This window comes from Filicampus tigris, chromosome 9 (genome assembly GCF_054856515.1).
Source record: "Filicampus tigris isolate MCC_2025a chromosome 9, RoL_Ftig_1.0, whole genome shotgun sequence".
NCBI lineage: Eukaryota > Metazoa > Chordata > Actinopteri > Syngnathiformes > Syngnathidae > Filicampus > Filicampus tigris.
Genome location: NC_141225.1, coordinates 7,275,001 through 7,292,791, shown reverse-complemented (window position 1 = coordinate 7,292,791; position 17,791 = coordinate 7,275,001). Strand labels below are relative to the sequence as shown.

Sequence of the window (17,791 nt, the reverse complement as noted above, 5' to 3'; positions counted from 1 at the left end):
TACAGTGTAAAGCGCTTTGATTACCTAAGGTAGAAAAGCGCTATATAAGTGACAGCCCATTTACAGTATTTTAATTTAGATCATGGTTGAATCAACATTGATGTTGTGTGATTTATGGTTGAAAAGCAAACGTTGACCCAACATTTTATCAACCTAGCGCTTTCTGTATAATTTGTACTTTAGTTTCCAATGTAGATTCAACACTTAAGCCGAACCATATTTCAGTATTGATTCACCCATATTTTGCTATCTGGGGAATCATTGACTGTGGGGCAGACTTGCTAGCCCCATGTACTACAATGCTGACTCACAAGATTGTTCTAAAGTAAAAAACTGGGAAAAACTGTGCTGTTGTGACTTTTTGCTTACATTACGTCATAGTTTTGTAGCCTTAAGTGGGCTACATGAATACCGATAATTGGGATCAATTTGAACACTATGACTCCCCTCCGATCAAACTCAGCAAAGGCCAGATTATCAAATGCCTGTAAAAGATTACCCTGAGTGATTATCCTTCAGTGGTGGGTTTGTTAAGAATGATTGTTCCTCCCCAACCTGAGCTAAAAACAATGTCCCATCTCCCTAATTGCAAATAATAGATCTGTTCAATATTGGTGAATGCAAATCAGCCGATCCGCAAACTCCATAATTGTGACGTGAATGAAATGACAGTCACCAACATGGAAGTAAACTCAAGATCACGCTGTTTTCAGAAACAAATCAATGAGCAACTGGTTGTGTTGAGAATTTGTATGTGTCTCTCAATTCATTCAACACAATCAAAATGACAAAGAGTGGAGTTTTCAACCATAATGTGACGATACTCGCGACTGCCGATAGAGATATGGGTGCAGTATGTGTGGCGTGCTGTGTTTGTCATCTTGAGGACACAGCACACTGTAAACTCACGTTTAAAAAAAAGAAATTAATCAGCTAAAACTTTAAATGTCAGTACGGTTGTATCCCACCTTAAAGAACTACTTTATATATTCTGCCTAATAGTGAGTTGTATATGTAATCATTTGTTTGTTTATGTTAACTTCAAACCAGATGGGTTTTTTTAATATACATTTTTTTAATATTATATTTTTTATATATATTTTTTCAAGAATATGTTCTATGCAAGCCCACTAGTAGAAACAAGGCAATATGATTAAATGTCAATGTGATTTACATGATTAAATCACGGCTCACCTGTTTTCTGAAGTCGAGCTATGATTGGTCGTTATCTGAGCCCTGAGCGTGTGTGATGTCATTTGCAGTCGATAGAAGTGACAAAATGGCCGCCCCCCAGAGATGGCTAAAAACGGGTGGATTATGTTGCTTAAGTCATATTCCACAAACCCAATATTAATCAGAATGATGTGTTTCAACTAGTGGGCCTGCATAGAACATATTCTTCAAAAAATATATTTGGGTTGACGTCAGTTTTAATATGCAAACAACTGACCTAGGTCACAATCAAAAGAGTGGCAGACTGTTTATTATGATTGTGATGGTCAAGATAAGTTTGACGGCATTTCTTCACCTTTCGGACATTTGGCTGATTTGAAACCCATTTACAATGGTCCCTTGACATACAAGTGACCCAACTTAACATTTTTTTTAAGAGACGAGCTATCGCTCAGACGATGTTTTGCTTTGACTTGCGAGCAAAGGTTTACACAATAATGTTACTCCTGGAGGTTGCATTTGATTGATGAGAATGTTCGTAGTGAAATTAGCCCGCAGTGGTAGAGAGCACACCGCCGATGCTAAAGGGCTCTTTGACTGCAACATAAATACGCGAGTATACCCAATTAAGTCATTAGAGAGAGCAGTGGGGAGCTCATCATACATACACGGCCCTTCATTAGCATGACGGTGACCCCTGCAAACTCCCCGTGATGAATATTTCACATGCAACGCCGCTCTTGACCCACAGCATCCCGTCATTAATAATCCCGACGCTGCAGCACCATGGCAGTTGCGACCTATTAATACCTCACCTCCACACACACACCCACATCCCCACACACAAGAAGTCTCTCTCACTTCCTCCCACACTTATTCTGTCTGCACATGGCATATTTCAAATTCTTCCATCGCCACACTGCCCCTCCCCACCCCAAAGCAAATAATGATGATACAATAAATAGACAGCACTACATTTATTGGCGTTTGTGGCTTGGAACTGCAGCATTGGAGAGCTGATTGGGGTTTTGTAGACCCCCACACCCCCCCGCCCCCCATACACCCCTACCTCAAGCTTTTATTATATTTCAAGGTCAAACTCAGCAAAATGGGAGTCAAACACCTCTCCCGAAATCGATGTCTCTTAAAAGCAAACCGTATGGTCTGATTCTGATGACGACAAGTGTTGGCTATGTTGTTTATGGTAACGTGAAGGTTTACAAGAATTGGGAGGCGAACGATCAAGGTCGGGGTGAACATAGTCTATTTCCTTGAGGTTAGGCCGTTTTTGTTGTCATGGTTATGGCAATGCTGTCAAAGCTGGGACAGGAGTAAGAACTGTGCTGTAGAAAACACAGGGCTCGGGACCCCATTACAGTTACGTCCTAAGTAGATGATGCAACAATCTAAGAAATATTTATTATACAGGGGGTCCCAAAAAACATGACAGCATTTGAAACATGATACGAGTTTAATTTGTTATTTGTCCACGTTTGTTACTCAAAACACTTGGATCTTAAATCATATATTAACCATCAAAATGAATGGAAATGCCTTTAATCAGTTCCTGCCCCCCTTGTCCCCAAAACAACATTTTCAATGTGTTTTTTAACAAGAATTATAACACTCTATATATTTATGTTACACTTTTCAAAAACATACAACAATGACATAAATAAAGAAAATTAGAAGTGGGATTCATATAGTTGTTATTTGCAGACGATAAACAATGCAGTAAGATTGTGAGTACTGTTATATTGTCGGTCTATAATACGCCGTTTGTGTTCAAATATCCAGCGCTTAAACTAGGGTTATAACACAGCCACAGATGCTAACCATGGCCCATGTTTGCATTAACCTTAAAATAGCTGACTTAAGGCTAACATAAATAATATATACAGTAAAATAAAAACAAATACCAAATGTAACAAAATCTTTTCTTTCTGTGATAGCGAAACATCAATAGTTTGTCTTGAACGAATCAGAAAAATTCTGCAGTCACAGTTTCAACAGTCTGGATTATGCTGTGCTATAAAAACAACAATGGCATTTGTCATTTCCCTGGAGAGGCTGTATAAATGTCATTGGAAGTTGCCTCAAAAGTGCACTAGTCCGCCCCCCCCCCCCCCCCCCCTTCTGTACAACACAATATTGCTGTTTGCGGGACGCCGTTTCAAATGAGTTAACTAGTTTCTCATAATGCCAAAAGCATATCATTCGCTGTGATGTCCGCAAGCCAGAGGCTGAGCTCCGCTGTGTTTGTTTACTCACGAGCGTGTGAGGCGAAAACACTTCCTGTCTTGAGACAACTCTGTATAGAATGCTCCGTACCGAAAATTAAGAATACAAATGAATACAAATTCCAGCCGTCACCTTATCGTGGTGGAGGGGTTTGCGCGCCCCAATGATCCTAGGAGCTAAGTTGTCTGGGGCTTTATGCCCCTGGTAGGGTCACCCATGGCAAACAGGTCCTAGGTGAGGGACCAGACTAAGCATGGCTCAAAATGACCCCTTATGAAGAAAAAAATAAATGGATCACGTTTTCCCTCGCCCGGACGCGGGTCACCGGGGCCCCCTTCTAGAGCCAGGCCTGGAGGTGGGGCTCGATGGCGAGCGCCCGGTGGCCGGGCCCTCACCCATGGGGCCCGGCCGGGCTCAGCCCGAAAAGGACACGTGGGTCCCCCTTCCCATGGGCTCACCACTGGTGGGAAGGGCCAAAGGGGTCGGGTGCCGTGTGAGCTTTGCAGCGGCGGAAGACAGGGACCTTGGCGGTCCGATCCCCGGCAACAAAAACTAGCTCTTGGGACATGGAATGTCCCCTCTGTGGCAGGGAAGGAGCCTGAGCTGGTGTGTGAGGCTGAGAGGTTCCGACTAGATGTAGTCGGGCTCACCTCCACGCACAGCTTGGGTTCTGGTACCAGTCCTCTCGAGAGGGGTTGGACACTCTTCCACTCTGGAGTTGCCCAGGATGAGAGGCGCCGAGCAGGTGTGGGCATACTTATTGCCCCCCAGCTTGGCGCCTGTACATTGGGGTTTACCCCAGTGGACGAGAGGGTAGCCTCCCTCCGCCTGAGGGTGGGGGGACGGGTCCTGACTGTTGTTTGTGCTTATGCACCAAACGGCAGTGCAGAGTACCCACCCTTTTTGGAGTCCTTGGAGGGTGTGCTGGAGGGCGCTGGTGGTGAGTTGGCTCCGATGGTGGGGGAAGATGCCGGTCCGACCTGGCAGACCCAAACGTATTGTGAGGGTTTGCTGGGAACGTCTGGCAGAATCCCCTGTCAGAAGGAGTTTCAACTCCCACCTCCGGGTCCTCGAGGGTGCATGGGAGTTCGCCCAACCAGTCTACATGTGTTTTGTGGACTTGGAGAAGGCGTTCGACCGCGTCCCTCAGGGAGTTCTGTGGGGGGTGCTTCGGGAGTACGGGGTACCAAGCCCCCTGATAAGGGCTGTCCGGTCCCTGTACCACCGATGTCAGAGTTTGGTCCGCATTGCCGGCAGTAAGCCATATTTGTTTCCTGTGGGCTTCCCTGCTGAAGGTGCTGCCTCCGCGACCCGACTTCGGATAAGCGGGAGATAATGGATGGAATTTTTTTCTATCCTTTGGGGTTTTACTTCTTAGAATTGCATGGTGGATTTGATCAAATGTTCTCGCAGGCCGAAGGTTTCCCACCCCTGTTTTTTTCCCCTGGTTGTGAAACAAACAAACAGTCTCTCAATATAAATATTAAAAAATGCTGATTTGCTGTCCAACCGAGTTTCTTCCCCTTACAGGCTTTCACATGGCAGATGGATTTTTATCCGATTTTCTTGTTTGTTTGCTTCAAAAGCACATTTCCCCCTGCGAGCAGAATAGCAAATGAAATTTCATTTAGACAAATGTAAGAGCAGAAAAGCCCAGTTACAGCATAGCCAAGTCTTTGTTGTGTTGATGGGAAGAAAACAGTCATTTTTTTCCCCCAATCTAGTCCCTCAACAGCTGTTTATCACCATCATTTGTCTGTCTGTCTATCAATCCATCTACCACTGAGTATCTCTTTCTCAATTTTGTATAACCTTCATATATTTTTATTTATTTATTTTGTAGTCATTTGCACAACATGCACTAATGAGTCCACTTGCTCCCGCAGGTGTCTGTCCTGCGTAAACAGCACATTTCGCTGTCACTGGTGTAAATATCGCAACATGTGCACCCATGACCCGAGCAGCTGTTCCTTCCAGGAGGGCAGAGTCAACGCCTCAGAGGTAAAACACAAAGTTGCTTGTTGTAGACAATAAGACAAACTCAATGTAGTGAATAAAACCACATATACTGCATATTCGTGAGTCAAAGCATTGAAGACATAATATTCAGTTTGTCGTGTAATTAATTAACTTATTTCATACCTCTCTAGTAATAATCAAATTTACATTATTGCAACGCGTAATAAATGAAACGTCTGCGTGGCTGAATCACTACTATCACCACAAATGTCCACTTGATACTCTATGTTTCAAGTGGGATTAAATTTAAGTCAAATGTAAACACCCTTACTCAAAAATATGCAGAGTCACGGACAATTGTCAGTAGTCATCCTCCACTCCCTCTTGTGGAGTGCATATTTGGCTTTTGATGTATAGGACGGATGCGTACGGGTGAGAGTTCATGTGAGGATACATGTGCTTGAAAAAAATTTTAAAATGATGAGTTTTTGGGACCCTCACACCCACTAAAACGATGACTAATTTGGTGCAAGCATTAAACAGAAATATTTGGAATATTTTTGTGGAATAAAGTTGTTTTGAATTCAAAAGAGATTGACTGTGGGGATGTAGAATGAAGTTTTTTAAAACATATAACCAAAAAACAGATATCACAACGCATACATTTCACAATCACAACCGCTTGGATCTAAGCATGGCTTAATATGCAGTAAAAACTTGCAAGCAGGAGGTGTATTATTGGGATTAGAGATGTATTTGCTTCTGTAATCCCCGAGGGACATACTGAAGTGTGCATTAGTATTGCAGATGATGACGGGCAGACGTCGAGATAGATGACAGTGACAGATTGTTAATATCCTGTGGAGAAACGGTTATGTAAACACTCCAGAAATGATGCAGGCAGACTAGCGATATATGGACAACATGGAGAGAAAGACACCATCAAGTCAAAGCACTTATTCCAATCTGTTGCAATAATAAACCAATTTCTGGGGCTAAAAAATGCAATATCACAGGAATTGTGATCATGTAAACACTTGCTTGGCCTGTTTAAAGAAGATATGTGGATCCCTAAAAGGGATAGATAGATGCTTCCAAATGTGGTTGATAGTATATTTCCATAAATTCCACTCTAACTACCTGCATGTCTGGTTTTTTTTCCTCTTTATTATTCAGGACTGCCCCCAGCTCCTCGACTCAGGGCAAATTCTCATCCCGGCCGGCGAGGTGCGACCAATCACCCTGAGGGCCCGCAATCTCCCGCAGCCGCAGTCGGGCCAGCGGGGCTACGAGTGTGTGGTGAACGTGCAAGGTGTCGGCCATCGCGTCACGGCACTGCGCTTCAACAGCACCAGCGTGCAGTGCCAGAACAGCTCGGTACGGCTTTTTTTTTTTTTTTTGCGGGTAATGTTCTTACTATTAAGTTTTTTTGAGGATTTTTTTTTCTTTTTACCTTTTTGCTCCTTGTATATGTACATATTCAGTTTGCCGGTGCTAATCTCTTTCAATTTAAGGTTTCTACTCGTTTTTCATTTTCTTTACTGTCATGGGGATTGCAGATAAAAATTAGGTACAAAGCTATAATCTACTCTTGAGTTTCATGTTTTCTGCTCATATAAACAAATTAACAACTACAAAATGAATGAAAAGAGACAGAGGCAACACCACACGCCATAAAATGTGTTTTAGTCTGTCATATTTTTGTTTTCAGGGAGGAAGGGCAGTAAAGAAAGAGGAGAGGGAAAAGGCTAGAGGGTGAGAGTGGGAAATGGAAAGCAAATAAATGTTCCTTGTAATTTGCTGTGACCTCGTCTTGTAAACTGGGGATGTTAGAGCCACCAAACAAGAGCGATAGACTACAGAAGAATATGCCAGACGAGATGTCTTCTTTGTTGCGCGATTACAATGCAAGACGTGTCGTCTGTGACAATGCATGAAAAGGGCATCGTCCTCTGAGGTGGATGATGACAGATGGTTAAGAAGCCTCTTGTCTCGCCGCTGCCCTTTAGTCCTCTCTCTCCCTCCTTTCCGTCCTTTCTCCACTCACGACTGTTTACTGTTTTCCAGTACATGTACGAGGGCGTGAAGATCAGCGACCTGGCGGTGGAGCTCGCCATTGTGTGGAACGGCAATTTCATCATCGACAATCCCGAGAAGATTAAAGGTGCCTTTCTCTATCCATCTCTGCCTATAGCCTAGAGGGCGAGGGACTCAATCCATAATGGTGGGGATGGATGGGTCACTAAGGGGCGCCTCAAGGCCCCCCAAAGTGCTCGCAGGGAAAGTTCCCAATGCCAATAAGTGCTTATCGAGTAGCAGACAGTCATTAGTGTGTCACCAGGGATGAAAGATGGAGCTGCATGTTTGTTCGTCTGGCCTATCACGGCTGCCTTACCATTATCATAGACAGACACATTCGTGAATTCCAACTTCTCTAAGCTCATATTGGCATCAGGGTCTACAAAGGCAGGGAAAACCTATGTCCGCCAAAAATGTTGAGTGACTGGCCTAAAAATGGTGACACTTTTGTCAAAGAAATTCCGATACAAAAATGAAGGTGATCAAAAGGTCTTACGGGGGATATCGGGGTAAGTTAAGTTTGGCCTCGTCTTAACAAGTTTTAATGTTTATTTCAGTCGGCAAAAAAAAAAAAAAAAAAAACTGCCACACAATCCAACACAACATGGGCTGGAGTATAGCTTGTGCGCGTGGCGTAAAAAGGCGTTCTTCATTTACCTGCCAGGGCAAGTATAGTTTATAGTGTTTGTGAATTTGACGCGGCTACCAAGCACCCGACACATCTCACAATTTATATGCGCAAAAAGTATGCGCGACTATATGCGCAAAAAGCTCTAAATAGTAGTACAGATGATGTAACACAATTTGGGTGGATTTGATTAAGGGTTGGCAGACAGATTTGGCGCTGCGTGGACGTGTGGTGGATGTCATCATGTTTCATTTATAAATATGACAACAGAGTGGGACAGTCACTCTGGATTATTATAGAAATCAATTCATTGAACGAATTATCATCATAACCATGTAAAAAATATTTTAATAGCACGCCCCAACTGTGAGGCACAACGACAGTATGTGGAGTGTGAGGGGTACAGGGACACATGCGTGATCTGTGATGCAAGCTGGTATTCAATGGCCCACATAACATGCACGGATACGAGACATCATCCAGTTTACCGGTAGAAATGCACTTTGCGTGTGGATCCCAGCTAGTCAATTTCTGCTTCTTCAAAGTGAGCTTCCGCCACCCTGATTTTTAAGGGAATGAGAGAATCTGCTTTGATTGGCCGAAAGTTGGCTTCTTTCATCCCACAACGGTATAACAATGGCGCAAATGCCCCTGACACTTAATTCTCCTTGTGCAACAAAGTCTAGGAAAATACCAAAAGAAAAAAAACGCCACCCATGCGCTGAGTCAGACTGTGATTTGCACTAGTCTTGTGCTGGGAATGAAAATAGTGCCCTTAATGTGTGAATAGTATTTTTTTAACAAACAAACTAACTAACTAACTAACTAACTAACTAACTAACTAACTAACTAACTAACTAACTAACTAACTAACTAACCATGTCAACCAAATTACACCAATGTATCTAGAACAAGGGCATACTAACTAACTAACTAACTAACTAACTAAGCAACCAAACCAGCCTCGCAAGCTAACCAACTAAGACCAGTTAACAAAGGATGTTCACAAATGTTATCCCCTCATGTTATCTGATTTCATCCCGAGGCAATTTGATTTCAAATTAAAAGCATTTTATGGGACAAATGAGACACAGTCACACTAGACTAACTGATTTGTTTTCAGCGTAAACAAACACAGTTGCCACAGTTAGCAATGAGAAATGTCTTCAGTGATCAGTAAATTTGTCTTGTTTTGAGATTTTGATGTGTTGCATTGTAGTACATTTTATGAACCCCCCTCACCCCCCTTTGTATCAGACATTTTGCCAAATTACTCTTTAAAACGTGAGCATATGTGGATTTGCATCTCTCTCCAGTGCACCTGTACAAATGCAGTGCCCAGCGAGACAGCTGCGGCATGTGCCTGCGGGCAGAGAAGAAGTTCCAGTGCGGCTGGTGCAGCAGTGAGGGCAGGTGCACCATGAAGCGCCACTGCCCGCCCATCTCGCCGTACGCCAGCCGCTGGCTCGACCTCTCTGCCGCAAATGTCAAGTGCACCAACCCACGCATCACCGAGGTCTGTTTCTCTTTTTGGACTTTTGACTAACTGGGTCGTCTGTTGAGTGGCTGAATGAAATGTTAAGTTATTACAAAGTAAAACGTTAAAGAAACGGTAATTGCCCACTATATCCCACTATCCATTCCCACTATATCATCTGTTAAACATAAAAGAAAATGTGTTGGAATATATTTAGACTGTGTTGAAAAAGAGTGTTCAACATGGTTACAGAATGTGGGAGGGTGACTCTAAGAACTATTTTTGTCACTTTCTATCACAGATTGGCACTATTTGCATGTGGGTCTGGAATGTGACTCTCACAATGCACAGGGGATCCCTGTGTTCATATTTAGTATGAACGCGTTTCAAACGTCAGGCAGTACAAAGACCCTCTTGAAATCGATGTTTATCATCATCCACCTGACAAGTTAATTGAATTAAATATTTTAGATATGAGCTGTTTGGTAGCAGTGAACTCAGCTCACTTCACAAGAGGCAGCAGTTAGGCAGATAGTGAAATTCTCAGAAAAAGAAGCTTCAAGTTGTTTGATGCCACTCCCGGCTTTACTGTCAAACTAAACATACAGTAAAACAAAGAATGACATGTGTTTAAAACAACCACATAGCTTTTCCTGAAGTCAGTGCTTCTCATTTATTTTCTGCTACGCCCCCCGAAAAAGAAAACATTTCGCACCTTCCGCCAACTGTTTGTTGATACTATGAATAGTGTCAGTTGACCAGAAAATTGTTATAAATGCACCTCTGCATAAGTCTGTGTCCCTATTAACATGAAAGAAAATGTAAAAATGATTTTCTTTAGTCTGGTCCAAAAGATTTCAAGTCTATCAATTTTCTTGAAATGAAATTACACATTAAAGGTGCCAAATCTTTCCACAGGTAACTAGAGGCATGTTTATGAATATATTGTCTATATAAAAAAGGGAAAGTTGACAGGGAGGGATGCCAATTTGAGGAAATGTGGAAATTGGACTATGTTTCACTGAAATACGCAATAACTGTGTCTGCCTCATTTGCAAACTATTACCTATTTCCTGTTTCTGTTTTTCAATCTAAAAGTTCACCGAACACTTATTTTCAACGATATGCCTGCATGTTTGAAATTGACACTGGCCTGTACTAGTAAATCTGATATACAGAAGTCCTGAATTTACGATTGCGTTCCGTTCCAGCACTGGTGATGTAACACGGATTTCCGCGTATGTCAGATTTCACCGTTGAAGTCGTAATTTACATCAAAATACTTTGTATAAAAAACCGAAATAAGATCAAAATAAAAAGTATACGATGCCGTACTCAGCATTGCTGCTGAGAGGTGGATGGAGAAGAAGGAGAGGAGGGCGAAAAAGGAAAAGTTACTGCCGGCGCACACAGACACGATTAAGTTCACTGCGCATGCTCAACCGCAAGGAATGCCGGTCTTTGTAGTACAGGAAGTGCCTGTATGCGGAAGTGCGTTGTTTGGCGCGCAGCCCACTGCAAATACACAAGCAGAGGAAAACAAGCTTAGAGACGCAGCACAAAAGCACACATTTGGAGCGAGGAGGAAACTGGCTGCTTCATTCCTGTGGTGAGTGACATGAATATCAAGTGTCTTATTGTGACAATTGAAAATAACAAGCGGAAATGACGTCCATTTGAGTCACGACGCCGCTCAGTCATGTAACCAAGTTATTCAGAACGTTTCAGAAATTGGAAACGTCGTTGGTCGCGTGTGTCATAATTCGAGGACTTCCTGGATATGTATATTTTACATGTTTACCTGTCATCGAATTAAAACCAGGTCTACGGTGTTGAACTTCACACTCGGAAGATGGACCGTTGCGCACAGGCCTCTGGTATTTGCAAATTCACGGGGCAACTTCTATCCACCATTCACCATTTCAATACCTTACGCACAGAACAGCAAGCCGCCAGAAAGCCGTAAGGAATCTGGCTAAACTGGCCAATTTGAAAGGGACTAAAGGCATAGGTGCATAAATGCCAGAGCGGTATAAATTTTTGCCGGCTCTCAGAAGCTTTTGTGTGCACGTGCGAGTCAATGAATTTTGCATGCTAACACAGTAGCGGAAGACGGCGCACAAGGTAAACATCATGCTTGATAAAGATCAGTGTGTCATGAACATATGCATTAGCATACTCATGAATAAATATTGAGAGCTGCTCGCATGACTGTCAGAGCTCGTTGGTGCCGTGTGATGAACCATGACACCTGAAAGAAATTTTAATTACACTCTCATCAAGCAAAGGCCTACCGTAGTCTCGTGAAAATATTGAATTTAGCTGTTAAGAGTCTACTTGTATCGGGGGCCAAATGCAACAGTGATGTGCAGAGCACCCTACTGAGAGATATTCAAGTAGTCTTAAAGGCAAATGGCTCAAGTCCAGTAAACCCTCACCGATTTGCAAACACACCTACGCACTATATAACGCAGTGGTCCATGGACAGAGGGGTGGGGGCCATTTGGTACCAGATTGAGGTACCAGATATATAGGTACCAGATATATTAATAAAAAAAATGCCAGGATAATAGTTGTAGCTGAGCATAGTCTACCAACACATATGTCCCAAAATGTACGTTATTACCCAGGCAGGACTGTTCGTCTACGCAATCGAGCGCTCTGTAAGTTCACATGGATGACATTTCGTTGATTTGGGTTATTTACCAAGGGTTTGATGGATCCCGTGTCACAAACCGCAGTTTTATTCATGCGAAGGCGGCAAGCGGGTTACGCGCCGAAGATGGCGCGGAGCTGGCACTTCAAAGAGCTGCGGGCCTTTGATGTACCGCTTGTATTAATAGCATTTGTTAAGGAGGTATGCCAAAATGAATCGAGTAAAGTGTACCGCTGGAAAACACTGCTTTGGCATTGCTGCCAAACTACTCTGCAGGCCCCCTAAAAGGTTGCAGCTTGAACATTGGAAAGGAGTACATCCATCCATCCATTATCTATACCGCTTATCCTCACAATAGGGTGGCGGAAAGGAGTACCTATAATTTGTAATTAAAGGGAGTATATTATGGAAAACTGAGTTTTTATAAATTGTATACAAATAGTTGGGAGTCTACCAACACATCAAGGGCCCTATTTTCATCTAAGTCTAGCAAAGTGCAGTCTAATTATGCGCATCGGTGGGGTTTTCTTTCTTTTGGTATTTTCCTAGACTTTGCACAAGTGGAAATGGGCATAACGGGTCGTTTGCGCCGTTGGCGTCATTGTGGGTTGGAATGAGCCAACTCCCAGCCAATCGAAGCACGTTCCCCTCATTCCCTTTAAAATCAAGGCGGTGGAAGCGCACCAGCGCTTGACATTCGTGCACCACCACAAAAGCTAAGCTCTGATTCATGTTAGCAAACAGCATTAGCTTCTGTTTGCCATAATTGAATGTTTTGCAAAACTATTGATGACTGGCAACAAGGTGGACCTCGTGGTTAGCATGTCTGCTTCACATTTCTGAGGTGCAGGGTTTGAATCACAACTGCTTGCATGTTCTCTCCGTGCCCCGTGGCTTTTCTACTTTCTACTACTTTTCCACCAAATACAATGACAAATTGCCAATCAGTGTCCACTTCAGGGTGTGCCACTGATCATTGTTTTACACCCACAACATTTCAAGCACAAGCTCCGCACATCAAAATAGATCTCATCATCATACAGAAATAGTAATGTTAAAGGTTAAAAATTTGATTAACGCGATTAAAAAACATACAACTTTAAATGTGACTGTAATGAATCGATCGCAATCAATGCACTATTTTGACATCCCTAATGTACTACTGAACAGCTTTTACTGCTGCATAATGAAGTATATTGGCGTTTAATCGACAAATCTCCGACTGATTATTATTATTTTGAAAAGGCCTAATAATTGCTGATTAATTGGTTGTAAAAATAAGGACAATCCCTCTTCAATCTTGCCTTTTTCTTCACACTCATAACAGTCCATGGCTCACCACAACCCACTAGCTCTGACGCCAAATCTTGGAGACTCCCCGTTAACTATGAAACACAGTTCAGTGTATCTGCAAAGGTTTCGTAAACCAGTTTTGGGAACACCTGATTTTTTTGGGAACAATTGTTGCAGTTTTTGTGCATTTTCTATAATGCCCAAAATGACACTTGGTGTCAACAAAGTACGTTGAAGTGATTTCAGCTTGACTGTGCAAAGATTTTTGTATGTTGGTGAGGAGATGTGTTTAGCAAGGGTTGTTAGCGGTGCTTACAGAGCCTTCACCACATTTGTTTTTGCATCGCTGGGTAGATATTAAAAAAACACAAGCTAACAAATGACAGCTGTAGTGTTACTGAATGACAAATGATATGTTCATGTGTTGCAAAGGAAACACACACGCAAACTTGGAATTAATATGTAAATGTTCTGGGATCATATTTTGTGGCAGATTTATTATTTATTAATATTGGCAATTATAAGCATTTGCGGGAGGGGCATCAATTATTATTCAGACACTTGGAAACCGCTTTATTTTCAGGTAACATTGTCTCTGTCTTCCTTCCATAGGTGAGCCCAGTTGCTGGACCTCTAGAGGGCGGCACGTTGGTTACTATCCAGGGCCTGAATCTGGGGCTGTCCTTCTCTGAGCTCGAGGGAAATGTACATGTGGCGGGAGTGCAGTGCGTCCCACAGGAAGAGGGCTACATGACCGCCGAACAGTAAGGGAGCCGCTTTGTGATGCAGGAATCAGCCCTTGAACAGCGTCAAGTGGAGGAAAACAATTTTGCTTCTGAACAGAATTATTTTCATCCGGGTTTATAAAGAGAAATGTTAATATTTGTAAAAAGTTTCTTTTGCATCTTTGCATCACTAGAAAAGCTTTACATAAAAAATTTTTTTTTAAAACATTTAGTACCGGTAGTCTAGTCATTTAGTAAGTGTAGTCTTACAGCCATTTATTTATTTATGTTTTATTATTATTTTTTTTTAGATATCATTTTTAGTAACGCTTGTGATAAAAAATGGACAGTGGCCGCAAATGGCCTTGGGCAGTAGTTTGGACACCACTGTTTTAAAGTGTGGTAATCAATCCACGCATTTATATTTTCCACATGGGGTTGTTGTCAGAGGCGGGGCTTTTTCTGGCTATTGTTGCAGTCAGAGCCAACGAGAAGGGACGGGGGTTTGTGCTGGCTGCTGTTTGGATGCTGCCGGCTCAGCTGTAATTGAAATGCGCGGCATGTCGCTGACTGGAGGGACAATCTGTTAGCCATGTGTTTCTCTCGCAGCCATGTAATGTGATTGGGTTCACACTGCAAGGCTTTCTAATTTATATCCTAGTATAAAAAAAACAACAACATGCTGAAAGAAAATGATAAAACTCTTCGACGATTCAGCGTGCGCTCTAAAAGAAGACAGCATTGATATAAGAGCGATTATTTTCAACGCAGGGTCACTTATTTAATGATGTATTCACGGCACGTTTTATCTTATTGACCCGGCAGACAATACGGATTTATTGTGGCAACTCGTACGTTGTCATGAGAACTGCAGGTAATAGTGGGCGGCGATGGTGCTGTGGATGGTGGAAGGTGGGGTGTAGTTTATCATCTGAGTTGTGGAGCTGTTTTCCATTAGGAAGAAAGATGGTCTTCTACATTGACCCACAACTTTTATGAAAGCAGCCTCAATCAGAGCAGCCGGCAGCCCTCTGGGAATGTGTGTATTTATGGAGTTGTGCGTGCATCTTCAGCGGCCAAATCTTATTCAGTTTGGTTTGCCACAGTATTGTTTGCAATGGGAAACAGTGATCTGGCTTGCTTGCTGAGAGCAAGCCTGCTTTGTAAGTAGTGCCATCACTGTGTAAGCCACGCAAACTCAACGCAACATGGAACTGTGCTGCTTGATGACATTTACCCTCAACAGCAAATAGAACTGTGTCATGAAAAAAAGATTTTAAAACTGTGTTAGACTATAATAATTACAATACTTTACTCCCAAAGTAAGGGGGCTGAAAAATGACTTCAAGCCTGCACTGGAAAACATGGTGCTATGTATTTACTCAATTTTATTTCATCAATTCCTGTGGATCCAGCTGCATCTTTGAAATAGAGTATACATCTACTTAAAAAATGTATCTACATACAGATGATTCTATTGTGTGCAACCACTTGACAAAATAAAATTGAGTAAATGAAAGGGTAAGCATTTCCAGTTAGGTTTCAAATTCGATTTTCTTGACATGCATATGGGTTTTAAACTTTGGTTAGGGTTTCAAGCCTGGGTTATGGTTTCAAATTAGCTTTGCAAGCAAGGGTTAGGGTTTCAAGTCAAGGTTAGGATTTAAAATTTGGGTTTCAAGCCTGCGTCAGGATTTTCAAATTAGGGTTTCAAACTTGGGTTCTGAGTGAGGGTTATGGTTTTAAGTTAAAGTTTTGAATCACGGTTTCAAGGATGGGTTAGTGTTTTAAATTAGAGTTCTCAAAACAGGATTGGGGTATCAAGTCAGGGTTTCAAACCTGAGTAAAAATTTGATGGTCAGAATTTCAAGCCAGGGTATGTTTCAAAGTAGGAGCAGACAAAATTACGGTTTCAATGTGGAGGTTGAAGCCTGCGTTAGAGTTTAATGTTCTGTTTCAAATTTGGGTTTCAAACCAGGATTAGGGCTGGGATAGGATTTCAAATTAGGAGTGTAAGTGAGAGCTACAAATGTAGGTTTCAAATTAGTGTTTTGTGTAGAGGATAGGGTTTCAAACAGAGATGGGAACGAAGTACAAATACTTCGTTACTGTACTTGAGTTGCTTTTGTCCATTATTTTATAATTCACAGAGTATTTATTTTTTAGAATACTTTTTACTTTTATCCGTTACATTTGAACAATTACTTTTGTTTTACATGATGCATGAAGATTAAAAAAAAAACAGACCAATGTTCGTGGCTCCGCCAATCATATGAAGGGTTACACCTGGTCCCTGACATCCCAGTTTGTGATTGGCTCTATCTCAAGCTATGACATCACCCGAGAAGACGTTATGCTACCCGCTACTGAAGATGATTTAATTAGAAGGTGGGAGGAAGTAAAATGATCGATGATGTGGAATGTGTCGCCAAACAATTCTTGGTGAATGCATTGTGTCCTGCGTAAACCAAAGTCTACGATTTTACCGCCTACAAGAATACCCCATCCACTCTGAGAAAACATGTCGAGGCAAAGTAATTACAAAAGTAATTACCCTTTCGTTAGCTTGGCCCTGGTTAATGACGTTAGTTTAGCATAACATGCTATACTAGCGTGGTAGACCATTTGGTTCCATTTGTTTGCTCTCAGACATTGAAATTTTGAAATTTGAGAGTCGAAAAAATAATCCAGTCAGTTTAAAGGGTGTTAAGTGACGACCTTTCAAATTGAATAGCCTTCAAATTATTTGACATGATTGGGAAACATCCGGTAAAACTACTTCTTACTTTTATTCATTTATTACATTTCAGAGCTTGTACTTTAATACATTTACTTGATTAATTAATTGAATGAGTACTTTTACCAAATTCATTTTTTATACAAGTAATTGTACTTTTACTCAAGTACAAAATGGCTGTACTTTTCCCATCTCTGGCTTCAAACTAGCATTAAGGTTTTAAACCTGGGTCAGAGTTTTGAACTAGGGTATTAAATGTGGATTAAGGTTTCAAGGCTGGAGTAGTGCTCAATGTGATTCTAATACCTTTAACATATTTTGCCAATTGCAATGCATACACATACAAAAAGACCCTTCATGACTAACCAAATGCAATGTTGTTTCTTGGTTTCTGCCTACCTATTTGTATATACGTTCATATTGATTCCATGTGCCAGGATCGTGTGCGAGATGGTCGCCGCTCCCAAAGGAAGCGCACCGGGCCCGGTCAAGCTTTGCGTGGGCGAATGCAGACCGGAACTACGCGCGCAGTCCCATCAGCTCTACTCTTTTGTGGTAATTCTATGTTCCATTTAATCCATCCAATCTGTAATTATCAAATGGAGAAACAGACAATAGAAGCTTGATTAGGGAGCTTTTGTTCACAACGATCTTGAGTATTAGTCTGTATGCTAATAAGAATTATTCAATGGCTTTCTGAAGACATGGCGGGGTTTTCCTTCTTCATTGTTTTTGCTGTCTGCCTATTGAACAGCAGACTGGTCTGTTATTACAGTGATAATCAACTACTGTGCCATGGCACATTGGAACATCAACTGTGAAA

At 41.9% G+C, this 17,791-nt stretch overlaps 1 protein-coding gene across 1 annotated transcript in view; it reads left to right on the top strand.

The window, feature by feature from the left end:
* The window catches only part of LOC147141775 (plexin-A2-like), a 120,130-nt gene that overhangs the window by 71,329 nt on the left and 31,010 nt on the right, over positions 1 to 17,791 (top strand). Inside the window, exons 9-14 of the mRNA XM_086040361.1 lie at positions 5,301 to 5,415; positions 6,550 to 6,750; positions 7,441 to 7,537; positions 9,397 to 9,596; positions 14,119 to 14,270; positions 17,406 to 17,523. Of these exons, the coding sequence (XP_085896487.1) occupies positions 5,301 to 5,415; positions 6,550 to 6,750; positions 7,441 to 7,537; positions 9,397 to 9,596; positions 14,119 to 14,270; positions 17,406 to 17,523 (883 nt within the window). The remainder of the gene's footprint in view (positions 1 to 5,300; positions 5,416 to 6,549; positions 6,751 to 7,440; positions 7,538 to 9,396; positions 9,597 to 14,118; positions 14,271 to 17,405; positions 17,524 to 17,791) is intronic.